This window comes from Aphidius gifuensis, linkage group LG4 (assembly GCF_014905175.1).
Source record: "Aphidius gifuensis isolate YNYX2018 linkage group LG4, ASM1490517v1, whole genome shotgun sequence".
NCBI lineage: Eukaryota > Metazoa > Arthropoda > Insecta > Hymenoptera > Braconidae > Aphidius > Aphidius gifuensis.
The window spans coordinates 1,751,217-1,768,435 of record NC_057791.1 but is presented as its reverse complement, the minus strand read 5'-3'; the positions used below and the strand labels follow the sequence as shown (position 1 = coordinate 1,768,435).

At 25.5% G+C, this 17,219-nt stretch overlaps 2 protein-coding genes across 9 annotated transcripts; one reads left to right on the top strand and one right to left on the bottom strand.

Moving 5' to 3' along the window:
• Positions 1–824: 824 nt before the first annotated feature.
• Positions 825–9,499, top strand: LOC122854383 (zinc finger protein 91-like). 8 transcript variants are annotated; one of them, XM_044154975.1, is made up of 10 exons: positions 825–1,211; positions 1,335–1,583; positions 2,257–2,323; positions 2,539–3,603; positions 3,801–4,076; positions 4,182–4,376; positions 4,462–4,875; positions 5,112–5,573; positions 5,924–6,220; positions 6,419–9,499. In XM_044154975.1, exons 4-10 carry the CDS (start codon positions 2,560–2,562, stop codon positions 9,404–9,406), a joined length of 5,676 nt encoding a protein of 1,891 aa, XP_044010910.1. In that variant the 5' UTR covers positions 825–1,211; positions 1,335–1,583; positions 2,257–2,323; positions 2,539–2,559; the 3' UTR covers positions 9,407–9,499. The 8 variants fall into 8 exon arrangements, with proteins under 8 accessions (XP_044010910.1, XP_044010911.1, XP_044010912.1 ...); XM_044154976.1 differs by having other exon boundaries at positions 2,257–2,343; XM_044154977.1 differs by lacking the exon at positions 2,257–2,323.
• Positions 9,500–9,905: 406 nt separating this feature from the next.
• On the bottom strand, positions 9,906–16,806 carry LOC122854382 (nuclear pore complex protein Nup98-Nup96). The gene is made up of 3 exons (XM_044154974.1): positions 16,566–16,806; positions 16,316–16,392; positions 9,906–16,190 (listed from the first exon to the last, which is right to left on the bottom strand). Exons 2-3 carry the CDS (start codon positions 16,344–16,346, stop codon positions 10,465–10,467), a joined length of 5,757 nt encoding a protein of 1,918 aa, XP_044010909.1. The 5' UTR covers positions 16,347–16,392; positions 16,566–16,806; the 3' UTR covers positions 9,906–10,464.
• Positions 16,807–17,219: the final 413 nt, after the last annotated feature.

Here is a 17,219-nt window from a genome sequence, read left to right as displayed (position 1 = left end):
TGGTTGTGTTGTACCTGTATAAAATTCATGAAAAATAATATGCAATAAATAATTTAATTTCTCTTTTATTTAAATTTATCTAAATTAATTGATAATAATTAGCAACGATTAAAAATAGGACTTGAGTTATCATCAACTACCTTTATTGTAAATTTTTACATTAATATTGACTCATTTTTTTTGTTGCAGTTGGAAACAACCGTTGATTCTAAATTCAATATGGCGAATATATGTATATTTATTCAATGAAAAGACTCGTTTTAACGTCAACCGTTCAATAACCCATCTCAGTATATAATGTGTATGATTTAGACATCATACTTTCACTTTATTTACAAATATTTTTCTGCATTTTAAATGCAGTTATAATGAATTTATTTGTAAGATTTTATGATAATTTTTAATGGCTATTTTGTGTTATTACATCTGAAATATTGTTATCATATTTTTTATTTTATCATGGCTTTTTCATTCTTATCATGGTCGTTACATCATGTTGATAAGGAAAATACACATAAATTTTTTTAGAATGATGACAAATTATAAAGTATAATTTTCTTTGTATTTTATTGTCATTCACATACAAGTAGCAAGTATATATCGATTTTCTTATTTCATCAACAATCTTTTAGAAAATGAATGAATTTTATTTTAATGATAATAACATTTTAATAAAGCAAAATATAAATTAATTAATTAAATAAATTTTAGGACACTATATAATTGATCTTTAGATGAAATATTTAAGATTTTTATTGACATTAATTTTGAAGTTATATACATTCAAGCATCAGAAAATCAATACGAAGTAGACAGCATAATTTTTACAGTCTACTTCAACTTCGTTTCGCACCATTTAAAATTCTTTTATATACAAAAAAAAAAAGTGGTCTATACTCTTGAAGGATTTTTGTTGAGCAACATGTTCATAAAAGGTCATGTTGAATTGAAATTTTTCATTCAAGAAGCTGCAGAGACTGGATGAGTCTTATGATGAATTTTTACATTTAACGAAATTGAATAAATATCAACAAGCATCATTCAAATATAAATTTAATTAAACAAAATAAAATTCATCAATATATAGAAGAAATGATCGATCATAATGATCATATTTTAATTGTGTGTGTTATTTTTTTGCAGACTTGAAATATGAAGCTGAAGTTGAAGACAAAAAATTAAACCAATTGAAGAAAATTAAATTAAAACAAGTATGCTATTTTAACAATAAACTATTGTTAATATTAAATAATAAAAAAAATAGTATAAATGAGGAGGGGATGATGAAGTGTATAATATTTGTAGAGGTCAAAGGAGAATTGTGTAAATTGCAGATGGCGCCTGACTGCGCGGCGAACACAGAAAAAGAGTGAGAGAAAAATTATAAGAAAAGAAGAAAGAAAGACACCGGGTGTGTTGTTGGGTTGGTTTGGAGGAATCACAAGGAATTCATCATAAGGGGCCACCAAGTGTGTACCATCAGCACCATCATTTATCTGCATCAGTTATCTATATATTATTCAAGGGAGGAGTAAATTTGTCCTCGTGGCTTCATTCTGCTTCATCAAGAAGACTTAAGACAAGTATATTTATTTTATAATTATTACATATAACAATATTGATAATATTCATAAACAATTAAATAATATTTATAAAAAACAATAGAACAAATAGATCATGGGGGCAAAAAACAACAACAAAAAAAACAACTACGTGAAAGAGTGTGTGTGGTGCCAAAGAATTATTAACGGAAATTTTAAAAAATAAATATATAAATTATGAAAATAAATGAATAATTAATTTATTAAATTATTAATAATTTAATAAATTAATTATTTTTATTATAAATATTATTAATTAAATAATTAAATGCTTATAATAAAATAATGTTATTTGTTTTTTTGGAATAAAAAATTCTCTTCTAGCCCTGGATTGGTACAAAATTAATCCGTTGGGTGCGTTTTACATTGCAACACACACACACACATGTTAAAAATTTCTGCTTAATATTTTACTCCATTTTATTCTTTTAGTTTTTTTTTTTTTTGCATTTAGTATATATAGTTTTTTACTCCCGTTTTCTTGTGCGAAGTTTATCAAAGAACAATTGATTGATTATTGTTGAGGAAGATTGTTTGTTTATTGTAAAATAATAAACAGTGTTAATTTAATTAGAATTTTAATTGATTAAACATTTGACATTAGTTAATTATCATTGTGGTGTTTTAGTTTTTTTTTTTTTTTTATATATGAAAGGTTATTTAACGCCATTGTTGACTGTCGAGGGTCATCCGAAGTTGCTGATGAATATTCACTAGTGAAGGTGATTTTTTTTTTGTTTAGGTATGTTTTTTATATATCCAAATTTTTTTTTAGATAAAGAGTTAATGTGTATAAACAAAATAACACGTGGATTTATTGTTAACTAATAGAAAAAAATGATTATGATTTTTTATGTTGTTTAATTGTTTTTGAATTAACAAAAACTGGGAATTAATGAAAAGAATAAAATTAATTGTTTGTTTGGTTTTTTTGCAGGTTTTAAATATATATTTTTAAATGTCTTCAAAGTCACCACGTTTAAGAGCACTTCGTGCAAGACCAACTTCAACAACAGTTGACAAAGATGCACAAAAAAAAACAGATTTACAAGATGACAATGTTGATGAAATGTCTGATGAAAATAGTGCTGATAATGTTGATGTAAATCCAGCTGAAAATATAAATGATAAAGCTGATGAAACTGATGAAATTATAGCTGATAATAATGATGACAATGATGATGATGATAAAATAGTAACTGATAATCAAGATGAAAGTAAAAATGATGAGGCTGATGATAGTAAAACTGATGAGGTTGATGAAAGTAAAACTGATGAGGTTGATGAAGGTAAAACTGAAGAGTCTGATGAAGGTAAAACTGAAGAGTCTGATGAAGGTAAAACTGAAGAGGCTGATGAAGGTAAAACTGAAGAGGCTGTTGAAAGTTTAACTGAAAAAATTGATGAGAATTTAACTGAAAAAATTGATGAGAATTTAACTGAAAAAATTGATGAAAATTTAACTGATAAACTTGATGAGAATTCAACTGATAAACCTGATGAAAATAAAACTGAAGAGCCTATTGAAAATTCAACTGAAGAGCCTGATGAAAATAAAACTGAAGAGCCTGTTAAAAGTTCAACTGAAGAGCCTATGGAAAGTTCAACTGATAAACCTGATGAAAATGTAACTGATAAACCTGATGTAATAAATTCAACTGGAGAACTTACTGGAACTATAACTATGACATATGTAACAGATGAATTAAATAGTCTTCAGTATGATGATGATGATGATGATGAAGATGAAAATGCTATTGATTATATGGATGAAGATGAAAATGTCGAATTAAAAGATGACGAAAGTGATTCTGATAATGAGTCAAGACTTGTTATTAAAGAAGAAGAAATAGAAGAACATACAATTGATGATAAACAAGATGATAATACAACTAACAATCAACAAGATGAAACATTTAATTGTGAATCTTGTAATTTAAAACCAGGATTTATAAATCTTGCTGATTATTTAGATCACATGAAAGACAATCATCAAGAAAAGGTATTTAATATATTTTGCAATTTTTGTTTTTAATATTGTTTGTTAATTTTTTTTAATTTTTTTGTTTTTATTTTTTTTTTGCTTATATATTTGGGAATAAGTTTATGGTATTATTATTTGCTTTTTATTAATTTTTTTTTTAAATAATAATAATATATAAAATAGTTATTATAAATTCATGAAATTATTTTTATCAGAATCAACAATGGGGTTTTAATAAAAATACAATAATAATGAATAAAAAATATAGTACAACTGTTAAAGCATTAAAATGTAAACAGTGTAAATATATTGCTGTTAATACAAATGATTTGGATTGTCATCAACGTTTGAATCATCTTAAACGTCGTTATTTTCGTTGTATGAAATGTTCATACGCAACACATGTACGTGCAAGATTTACAAAACATGTTAAATATCATTCAATGCCAATGATTAAATGTAATGATTGTGATTTTAAAACACCATACAAGGTAAAACTTATTCCCAAAAAAAATAAACAAGCAACAATATCTATAAATGAATTAAAATTAATTTAAAAATTAATTAATTTATTAAAATTTTTAATTTATTTACAGTGGAATTTAGATAGACACAATAGAAGTCATGCTGGTGGTGGTCCATTACAATGTCGTGCATGTAATTTTACAGCAGATATTAGACAAAGTTTAACTGTTCATGAATTAAATCATCATGATCCACCAGTTGGTAATATGAGTAAAAATAATTTAATAGAAAGAATGAATAAAAATTTATTAAAACGTCACAATCAGGTAAGCTAGCTAGAAAATATTATTGTTAATATTGAAATAATAAATTGTATAATAATGATTTATATCTATTATTTTTAAATTACAGGTTGGTGGTAGTGATTATCGTGATCAATCAAAATCACCAATTGATAAATTAAATAATGAACAAATGGAAATTGATGATGAATTAACAAGTGAAATGGTTGATAATACTGGTTGTATTGCATTAAGTTGTTGTGAAAAAGGTTGTCCATTTGTAACATCATGGGATTCAGAAATGCAAAGACATTTATCTGAGGTACATAGTGAATCACAATCACCAACAAATAAATTAATGAAAAAACCAATACCAATGTTGATACCACTTAGTCCTGGTAGTAAAACATCAAGTGTAACATCATCATCATCATCAAATGAAAAAATACAAAATTCATTAAATGTACCAAGAGTTAGAGTTAGACCAGAGCTTGCTAAAATTGCAAGAGATTCTGAAATTGCAAAATTATACAGAAGTCATGAGGTAATTATATCATTTTATTTATTTGCATCATGTTAATCTTTTTTTTCTATTTTTTTTTTTTTGTGCATTGAATGTATGTTTGTGTGAAATTTTTTTTATGTTTTTATTATCGTAAATTTATTATATAAAAATAACCGAGAGCTGGATAAAATTTTGTTTTTTTTTTTTTCTTGTAAAATCAATCATCAAATTAAAAAAAAAAAAAAAAATATAAATATGATTTCGTAATTACACAGTCATCATCACAGACGTTTGAGAAACCTGTTAATTCAATTAAAGTAAGGGATTCAATATTTTTGGATAAACTAAAAGATCATCTTAATTCAACAAAGCCAATAAGTGGAATAACAAATTCTCTAAATGATAATATAACAATAAATAATTTAAAATGTTGGTGTACATATCAAGCAACATGTCAAAATGATTATGATAATCATAAAAAAACTCATCATACTGCATTGAGTGTATTAAAAATAGATGATGATAATGATGATGATGAAGATTATAATGATTATGATGATAATGATGATCAAACAAGATGTAATAAATGTTTTAAAATATTTGATAATGTTGTTGATAAAAATTTACATATACAAAATTGTTATAATGAAGATACAAGTTACAACAATAGTCTTGAATTATCCGATCAAATGGAATGGAATTGTTATCATGGTGGAGTTAATACATCTGTAGCCTCGGTACGCGGTTATAATTTTATGGTTTTATACTTATTCTATTTTTTATTTAACACATTTAGTTAATCATTTACTTTTTTTCCTTTTACTATGGCATTAATAATATTAATTGTGTGTTTTTGGTTTTATTTCTATTTCTATTTTTTTTCTTTTCTTTTTTGCTTGGTTGATTTTATTTTTTTTTTTCAATAACGAGTGTGTGGTTTTAAAAAATTTATTTAATATATTAAATACTATCATCAGCAGTTAATTGATAAATATTTTAACAATTTTTTTTTTAATGCTGTTGTTATTTAAACATATATTTATATATTATAATAATAAAACGTATTGTAATTTTATATATTTATTAGATTAATGGATATACAACAAAAAGTGAAAATATTAAAAAAAGAAAAGTATTTAAATGTCCACATTGTGTATTTTGGGCAGCAACAGCAAGTAGATTTCATGTACATATTGTTGGACATTTAAATAAAAAACCATTTGAATGTTCACTTTGTTCATATAAATCAAATTGGCGATGGGATATTACAAAACATATTAGAATAAAAGGAACAAAAGATTCTGATCATGTTAATGCTCGTGTACTTATGACTGATGAAACTGGAAGAAGAAATTATTCAAAATATAATAAATATATTGTTGAGGTAATAATTTCATTATTAAAATACAAAAAATAATTTACAATTTCACATATTGTCTTCTATTTAATGTTTTATTATTTCTAATTATTCAGGATCTTTTAGTTTTATTATTTAACTGTGTTTTAATTTAATGTTAATTAATAAAAAACATCTATTATAATTTACAAAAAATTAATAATAAATTATTGTTTTATTTTTTAGATGAATGTATCAAGTGGACATGATTCACATTACGATGAAAATCAAGGTGATTCACCAAGAAAAAAGAAAAAATTATCACACATAAGATCATCAGAACAACCTGATTTTCGTTCATCACGTGTTATTTCACAAAGTATTAAAAATTCATTATCAGTTGATGTTAATTCATCATCATCATCATCACAATCATTATATAATAATAATAATTATTATAATGAAAATTTATTAAAAATACATACATCAACAACAAATAAAATGCCAAATTTATCAAATATATCAGTTGATAATTTAACGTCATCAATACGAAATGATGAAACAAGACAATGGAGATGTAAAATATGTGATTATCGTTCACCAAATAAACAGTCAATTTTACAACATGTTAGTGCTCATTATGGTACACTTATAAATCAACAAAATCCAGCAATAATAATAAACAACACGACTACCACAAATACCAACATCAAAAACAGCAGCAGCAGCAACAACATCATCAACAACAACAACAATATTGACAATGGTAAAAGTGTTAATTATAAATGTGATATATGTCCATTTATTTCAAAAGATGAATCAATATTAAAAGATCATAAAAAATATCATCTTACTAATCTTGGAGCTGTATTTAAATGTTTTTATTGTCCATTTTATGTGAATAAAAAAGCTTTATTACTTGAACATGCTGTTCTTCATAATAAAATTATAAATGATAAAGATAAGACAAATCAAAATAATGATTGTATTAAAACATTAAATATATCATTATTGTCGTCGTCGTCGTCGTCGTCATCATCTTCATCATCACCAGCAATAGCACCAGCAGTAGCACCAACAGTAGCACCAGCAGTAGCACCACCACCACCACCACCTCCACCACCATCATCAATACCAAGTGGATCAAATATAAATAATGCACCACCAATACTTCTTGATACACGTGCATTATCAGAAAGTCCAATGGTTTGGGTATCACGTAATAATGGTGAATTTTTAAAAATGTTAAAATGTCGTTATTGTCCTTATATATCATCACGTCGTGCAAATGTACGTGATCATGAAACAATGCATTCATTAAATTTAAAAAAATTACAAAGTTATATAAGATGTACTGATTGTAGTTTTAGTTGTCAAAAAAATGATCTTATGGATATACATAAAAATATACATAAAGGTGTACTTGGTACAGTACATTGTCTTGTTGATAATAATCGTAATGATAAACAACAACTTGATGATTTAAAAATACTACTTGGAATAAATAGTATAAGAACAATTGGTAAAGAACCAGATGTAAATGATGCTAGAATTGTATTTTCATGTTATATGTGTCCAGCAATATTTTTATATGAAAAAGAATTAAATATACATTTACGTGCACATAGTAATAAAACATCATTAGCATATACATGTGAATGGTGTACATATACAGCAAGACAAGAATTACATTTACAATCACATTATCGTGTACATGCTGATGAATATCAAGTTAAAACACATCATTTACAAGATATATATGGATGGTCACAACGTTATCCACCACCAATGACAGCATGTGTTGAAACAAATAAAAATGATTTAAATCATATTAATAAATCTTTAAGTACTGCATGGATTGTTGTTGAACCAGGCTCACCAAATAATATTAATAATACAAATCATAAAAAAAATAATTATAAAAATAATAATACAAATATTAATAGCCAAGAAAAACCATCTAGAAGTGGTGGTGGTCGTGGTGGTGGTGGTAGTAGTCGTGGTGGTATTATTGATGATGAACAATCAAATGTATTTAAATGTGAAAAATGTCCATCAAAATATTTTAAAATTGATGCATTAAATTATCACAAAACATTACATGGCTCAAATAATCATTTTAAATGTCAACAATGTGATTATGCATCAAAAACATCACAAAATTTAATAAAACATCAAGTTGTTCATCGAAGATATTATCAAACAATTGCACCTAATATTAATAATCATAATAATAATCATCATAATGAAAGTCATGAAGTAAAAAATACTGAAAAATTAAATGATATTAATATACAAAATAATATAATTAATAGCACTAATAACAATAATAATAGTGTCATTAAAAATACAGATGATAATGTTAAAAATCGAAAAATATATAAATGCAAAAAATGTCCAGCAATATTTAATGAACGTTATAAATTAAAGGTACATTTATCAACGCATTCTTTAACAAATCAACGTTTTAAATGTGATAAATGTGATTATTCATCATCAAATTTTACAAATTATACAAAACATATAACGGAACATGATAATTATGATAATATTAATAAACAAAATGATATTAATAATGATGATAATATTGTTATTGATGAAAAAATTGATGTTAATATTGTTAAGGATGATGATGATGATGATGATAATGATGATAAAGATATAATAAATAAAACAAGTAGAAAATCAATATCAAGTAGTGATAATATTTATCAGACAAAAATAAAAGATGATTGTTCAGTAATATCAAATCAGGATAAACAATCAATATTATTAATGCAAATAAAAAATAGTAAATTAGAAAATAATGATAATAAAGTTTATAATCATTTAAAATGTCATGATTGTCCATATGTTACAAATGACAAAGATTTATTTGATCTTCATAAAAGACGTCATCGTAGTGAATCACAAATATTACCATGTCCACATTGTAATTATGTACCAAAAAAAGATGAAAATATTAATGAACATATTAAATTACATTTTACAAGATTATATAAACCTGAGGGATATCTTGTTATTGATAATATAACATTAAATATGAAATTAATTGATGAGAGTAAAAAATCAACATATAATGATGAATTATTATTTCGTCAAGTTGATGATCATACATATTTACCATATTCCGATTTTTCATCTGTTATTTTATCATCTAAAAATATAAAAGATCAACAAAAAATTATGATTGATCCTAATACTGGAGAGACAACAAATTCATACAGAATTTGAAAAGTATAATTGAAATTTCTTTTATTTTTCATTTAAAGTTTTGATGTCATTTTGATTTAAACAATCAAATTGGTTTTTTTTTTTTTTATTCAATGGCTGCTGCTGCTGCTTTTTTTTTGTATTTATTTATTATTTTTTTTTATCGAAATAATCTATTGCAAGCTATGCAATTATTTCGAAATTGGCCAGTAGAATTGTTTGGTTGATAAAAATGATTTTTCTATTAAATCTTTATGCAAAAATAAAAATTTCGATTGATTTTTTTTTTTTTATTTGTACCTTTAAGTTATTATAAATTTAAAAAATAAAAAACTCAATGTATATTTGAGATACTTTAATTGCCATATCAAATGTAAAATAAATTTATTTAAAATAAAAAAAAAAAATATAAATATATTTAATTAATTGTCGATGGCTTTGGAAGATCTTTATAATAATATTTTTTTACTTCCAGATTTTCCCTGAAAAATAATTCATTGATGCACAAAGAAAAAACAAATTTATACACATTAAAAATTATTTTATTAATTAAACAGACACGAAAAAATTATGTCCCAGTAATGTACCTACAATTATCATTGATTTTTTTTTTTTTTTTTACATTTAAAACAGAAGGAAAAACAAAAAAAACGAAATACTTAATCATTAATTTATCGAGTGCATGATTAAATATAATTGATGGGTAAATTTCATTAGAATATTTACCTCAAAACATATACAAAAAACAAAAAAAATATATTTTTAAAATAATGGTGTTTTTACTTGGATTTTTTTTTCATAAATTACATTTAAATATTTTTATCAATTCAATTACAAAAAGCACAAAATTTGTCAAACTAATTTAACTATTTTCAGAACAAAAAAAAAAAAGATACTATCAATGCTATTTTTTTTTTTTTTTCCTCGTTATATAAACACAGATTTAATTTTCAATTGAATTTAAAGAAACAAAAAAAAATACAAAACTAGTTGAATATTTTTACTAATTGTTATTATTATTTTTTTCAGTTTCTATTTAAATGAATAAAACTAATTGCCTATTTGCAGTAAAGTAATAATCAATGTCCAGATATTTCATTAATGCACATATTAAGAATTGGTCGTAGTTCTTGTTGTGCATAATCTTCAGGAAGTGGTAATTGTGATACAAGTTGAACAAGAACTCTTGCAATTGAGATGTCTTCATGTGATTGTAGCATCAGTAAACTTCTAGCAAGATGAAGTGTTCTTTTGGCAATTTCAGCTTGACATAATCTTAATTTAGCTGTTGGACATGGAAATTGATTAATTTTTGTACAAAGTGATGTTAATTGTGGCTGTAATAATTCCAGTTTATATCCAATTTTAGAATAATCAGTATTTTTTAAAAATTCTTCAATTTCACCAACAATTTCCATGTATTCCCATAATAATTGTCCTTGATATGACCAGCCATTAATAACACTATGACATTCATCAGAAACAAGTGGTATTAATAATGATTTTAAATAATAATAATTTTCATTGATAATAGCATCAGCAGCAATATGTTCAATGATAATTTCATGTGCTTTATTCCAATGTTGTGCTTGTAAATAATACCATGCAGCTTCACTGTATCTTTTCATAGCACATGATTTAATTGCTTTGGCTTCATTAATCCACATTGATGGTATACCAAGTTCATCAATTAAAAATTTTTCTCTATCAGCATAATCATCATTATCATCAATTTCAACATGACGTGATAGTAAATCAAGTATAGCTTTTTTTCTAATTGATGAATCATTTAAATGTAGTACAACAAATATTGACCAATGCCAAAGATTTGCTGCTTCAAGTTGAGATGAAAAATTAGTGTGTGTCATTGATGAAACATGATCAGATAAATGTGAATAACCAAGTGCAATAATTGTTTGTTGTAGTAACCAAGTTAGTCGATAATCTAATGGATCAGATGTATGTGTCATTGGATTTAATAATTCTTCCAATGAATGATTACCAGTTGAATATAATTTTAATAAATGATAACACAAATCATATGTTTTAATTTTACCATTTAATATTGGCTCAAATTCTTCATCTTTATAATCTGGTAATGGTGGTGCTGCATAAATATCATCTGATTCAATATTAAATGATGCATCATATAATTCAATGACATCTGTTATTGATGCTGTTGGTGATGATAAATACCATAAATGAATTGCCAATGAACGTTTCCAATCAAAGCTTTCACAAACATTTATAATATCATTATTAAAATTTATTAAATGTTCACCAGCAACAAGCATATATATTTTTAAACGACATAATGATATATTATTAATAACATCAGTTGCTTGCCAAAGACCAATTGTTTGTTTTATTAATTCTTTAACTGATGAATAACCACTTATTTGTGATATTAATAATGCAAGTGTATAATCACCAATTTTACGTGATAATTCACATGCTTCTTCAAGTTTATTTGCTGATAATAATGACAGTATTAATTCATCATCATTATTAATTTTTTTAATTTCATCTTGATGTGTATTTTCAACTACGTATTTAAGCCATTCACTAAATGCATCACGACGTACCATAACATTATCATGACACTCGGAATTTTTATCAGTATCAATGTCAGGTAAACTTCCCCATAATGCTGTACATAATTGCCAAACATCACTTGCATACATAGATAAACGATCAGCATTTCCACTATCAGCAATGTCAATTGATAAATTACAATGTTCATGAAGTGATAATATACCAGAATTACCATTTGCTGGACGTATCAAAGGACAAATTGATTTATCATTATCAATAATACAATATTTTAATTGTATTTTTAAATGTTCTTCAATACTATCAGAAAATAATTTTATATAATCTGTTGATGTACTTTTACCACCAAGTATTTGTATACGTTGTACAATATTTGTTGATGTTTTATCATCAATCATACGTCCACAAACATAATTATCAATTTGACTTATTTTATTAACAAGTGGTATTGTTGATGATTGTTCATGACTACTTAATGATACAAGTGTCAAACCAGGACCCCATGATGCTTTAAATTTTCTACCCATTTGTATACTAGTATCAGCAATTGTTTGATAATTTAATTTATTACCAATTGTTTTATCAAGTGGTATAACTTCACATTTATATTTTAATACAACTGTTTTTGGTTTTATAATTGGTGCTGGAAAAAATTTATTCATTATTGATTTATTATTATCATTTATAATTTTTTCATTTTTTTTCATTTCATTTATTTTATCATATGATGTATTTAATTCATTTTTTAATGATGTATCAATTTGAGTTAAATTTTTACGTAATAATGATAATGGATTATTATCAATATTATCATCATGATAATTAAATTTTTTTTTTAATTTTATAATATCATTATTGCTGTTATTTATTAACTTGTCATTTTGTTCATCATTAAAATCATTTGTATCGAAAAAACTTGCTTTCATTAATTGTAATTTATGACTGTCTGTACCAGTTAAACGTGCATATATTGATGTTGGACTTAGTGGTGTTTGTTTATTATTATTTTTATTATTAATACTGTCATCATCATCATCTTCTTCTTCCTCATTATCTTCATCATTATTATTGTCATACCACATTTTATCAGCATCAGCATCCATTTCCATTTTTTCATTAGTATTTAAACCATGTTTTTGTTGTTGTTTAACATCTTTTTTTGTATTAATTTTATCATTTGTTGTAGCTTTTTTTAATAATGACGATACAGGTTTATTGGTTAGTTTTAATTTTTTAGCTGCTAAATTTTGTGATAAATCATCATCATCTTCATCATCTGAATCACCAAGACCATATTTTGAAAAATGATCAACTTTAAATACCCATGAACCAGTCTCTGGACGATAATCAACAAATCTTGTATCATATTTTGCTGATACACGACGTAATTTACCCTCAAAATTCATTGCAATTAAACGTTGAGTATCTCTTATTGGTTCATGTGTATTTTTATCATGTGGCCATACACAATCAAGTGTTACTTGTGCACGTCTATTTAAACCTTGTCCAATTGGTGGTTTTTTATCATCATCTGGATATATTGTAACTTCTTTATTACGAAAATGTACAATTTCATCTAAATTTAAACCATATATATCAATTGATTCAGGAAAATATACATTTCCATAACCCTGACGACCAATTGTAAAATTTGGTACAATACAAGTTTCACCATGTACATAATCATCAAGTTTATCAATTGGTGGATTAATATAATAACCAGCACGACGTAATATAACATTTGCTGAATTTAATTCATAATCATTTTGTAATTGTGGTAATAAACTTTCATCAAGATCACGACTTGAATCATTAAATAATGCTGATACTTCAGCACTTTTATTACCACTTGTTGATGTATTATTATTAATATTAATATTTGGTGATGAAGATGATGTTGATGATGATTGTAATTGATTATCTTTTGTTGCTTGATTATTAATAGCATGTTGACGTATTTCAGTTACTGTATTTTCAAGTGCATCTTCTGGTATATCTGATGTATTAAATGGTGATTTTTGTCCATCAAAATCTTCATCATTTAATCTAGCAATACGTGGAAGTTGTGATTTAAGCCATGATGTTGATGATCTACGATCACCACCTGGTTGTCTATTACCTTGTTGTAAATTTTCTTTATTAACTGTTATTTCATTATTATCATTATTATTATTATTATTATTATTTGGACTTAATTGTATACTATTATTTGCATCAATTGTATTATTAATATTAAATGTTTCATCATTATTTGTACCACTAGTACTACTACTTATTATTGCTGGACTTGATGATACTGATTTTGGACGTAAAACAAGACGTTTTGCATTTGATTTTGGTTGAAATGCTTCAAGTAAAGATGGATCACCCTCTTCAAGACCATCAAATAATGATTTTTTTGATAATTGTGATGGTGTTACAACTCTTGCTTTAACTCTTGGTGAATTATTATTTGATGTTGATATTTTAAAATGTGTATTACTCATTGATTTTGTTGGATTTGCTGGTTTAAGAATTTGTTCAGCTTTACCAGATGCTGGTAATAAATTTTTTAATAATGGTGAATCACCAAATGGTGCTGATACAAGTGCTAATATTTGTTGATGTACAGCTGCTGATGATGAATTTTGTGATAATTGATTATTAGTATAATTTCCATTATTCATTAAACCACTCATACCAAGTGTACTTGTATTATTTGTTGTATTACCAAAACCACTATTATTATTATTATTATTATTAAATGTATTTGTTGTATTACCAAATTGTGTTGTTGTACCAGAAAATAATGGTTTATTTTGTCCAAATAAACCACCAGTTAAACCAGTATTTGTACCAAGTGCTGTTGTACCACTTGCTGGTGTTGAATTAAATGAAAAACCAGTTTGTGCTGGTTTTGAAAATGTTGATGATGTATTAAATAGTGATTGTGTTGTATTTTGTTGTGTACCAAATGATGTTGTTGTACCAAATGATGGTGCTTGTTGTTGTCCAAATGATGCACCAAAACCAGGTGTTGTTGTTGGTTTAGCACCAAATAAACCAGTATTTGTATTTGGTGTTGCTGTTTGATTAAATGAAAAACCAGTATTTGGTGTTGGATTAAAACCAGTTTTAGGTTGTTGTCCAAATAAACCAATTGATTGATTTTGTGGTTGTGTACCAAATAATGTTGATGGTTGATTATTATTAACATTACCAAATGTTGATTGTGGTTGTTGTGCTGTATTTGTATTACCAAATAAACTAGTACCAGGTGTTGTACCAAAACCTTTATTTGCTTGTGTATTTGCAAATAAATTTGTTGTTGATGTTGTTGGATTAAATGTAAAGCCACTTGTTGTTGTTGCTGTTGGTGCACCAAATTGTGATTTACCAAATAATGTACTTGTTGTTGTTGGTTGATTTGTATTACCAAAACCACTTGACATTTGTCCAAAACCAGTTGTTGTTGGATTTGTTGTTGTATTTGTATTACCAAAACCAAGAGATGCTGTTGGTGCACCAAATAAACCAGTTGTTTGTTGTTGTGGTTGTTGTTGTTGTTGTGTTTGTTGTGCTGGTCCTTTTAAACCAGCTTGATAATCTTCAAGACGTAGTTCTTCAAATGATTTACCCTCATATTCTTTCATACACATTATACATTGATGACGTGTTTGTATATTTGTTGTTTGATTATTTTTCATCATTGTATCAGTTGATAATAATGGTGAAAATTTAACAATAGCTGTACCAGTTGTTGGTTTATTACCCAAAAAACTTGTATTACCTGCTGTACCAAATACATTTGATGTTGTTGCTGTATTTGTTTGTCCAAATGGTGTTGATTGTTGTACTGATTGTTGTGCTGGTGCACCCCAATTTAAACCAGTACTTGTTGACGTACCAAAACCAAAACCAGTTGATTTTGATGCTTGTCCAAATGCTGGTGTTGTACTATTTGTACCAAATAAACTTGTATTTGCGTTTTGTTGAGTACCAAATAAACTTGTATTTGCTGGTTGTGCATTAAAATTACCAAATGTTGATTGTGTTGTTGCAGGTTGACCAAATGCTGGTGCTGCTGTTGAACCAAATAAACCACCAGTTGTTGCTGTTGCTGGTTTTGGATTAAATAATGATGTTTGATTATTTGTACCAAATACATTTGGAGCTGGTGTTGTGCCAAAACTTGTTGATCCAATTGGTTTACCAAATGCTGTTGCTGTTGATTGACCAAATGGACTACTTTGGGCTGGATTAGAAAATCCACCTTAATAAAAAATTCAATATTGTTATTATCTAAATGTAAGGTTTTTATTTTTTAATTTTTATAGTTGTATTTGCTTAATAATTATATAATAAATTTACACTTGTTGTGATAATTTATTAACTAACCAAAAGAAGTATTTGCAGGATTTGTAAACATGGTTGCTGTTGACACCTTGTTGGCTTGATTTAACTTTTTTTTTTATCTAAAAAATACATAAAATAAAAATATAATAGAGCACTAATTATTTATCAACAAATAATATTGTTATTTAACAACAAAAATAAACTATGTAATAGCAATTTAATAATATGAGTTATAATTAAATAAATGTTGACCACATGAAAGCAAGAAAAAGAAGGACAAAAAAATGCTTACCTCCAAAATTGACAAGTCAATATGTGTTATTAAAAATAGCCAAAAAAATATTGTTGCACAATCACTATTGTTATGATAACACAGGTAATTTTACTCAGACAATATAGTCTGAGTAAATATTAATAATTTATCCGAGTAATTATTTATATTTTTTTTACCACGCAATAGAATTATTATAACCTGCGTATTAAAAGCAACGGAAATTTTGGAATGTGTGTGTTTATTGTGTGTGTGTAATTGTATTATTCAGTATTATTATTATTTTATTTATAGTGGTGCCAACTACATTGAACTATTTACATATTGTTAAATGCTAAATTAATTTTAGATATAAGCACTATTAAATACTGCAACGTTTAAAATTTTAACATTCATTTAAAACATTAATGATTATTTATTAGTTTGTTAATTAAAAAAATAATTACAAGTAATTTTTTTTAATCTTTACAGAGAAAAAAATATGATTGGTCGAGAGATGGGACGCCGCCATTTTTACCCGCTAGAATGATGATAAATTTAAAATTATTTTGAAATAAATGTACTGTGCACAATGAAAAATAAGAAAAAAAAAAAAATAAGATAAATATTGTATTTATGATGAATAAAATGGTTATAATAAAATACACAAAAAGGCTAGTTATTTTAATGTTAAGT

Excerpts from the sequence above, each read along its gene's own strand:
- LOC122854383 (XM_044154977.1), top strand. The coding sequence starts at position 2,560 with ATGTCTTCAAAGTCACCACGTTTAAGAGCACTTCGTGCAAGACCAACT. Across the intron at positions 4,876-5,111 it reads AATTATACAGAAGTCATGAG|TCATCATCACAGACGTTTGA; the intron begins GTAATTATATCA and ends GTAATTACACAG. Across the intron at positions 6,221-6,418 it reads ATAATAAATATATTGTTGAG|ATGAATGTATCAAGTGGACA; the intron begins GTAATAATTTCA and ends TTTATTTTTTAG.
- LOC122854382 (XM_044154974.1), bottom strand. The coding sequence starts at position 16,346 with ATGTTTACAAATCCTGCAAATACTTCTTTTG. Across the intron at positions 16,191-16,315 it reads TCCTGCAAATACTTCTTTTG|GTGGATTTTCTAATCCAGCC; the intron begins GTTAGTTAATAA and ends TTTTTTATTAAG.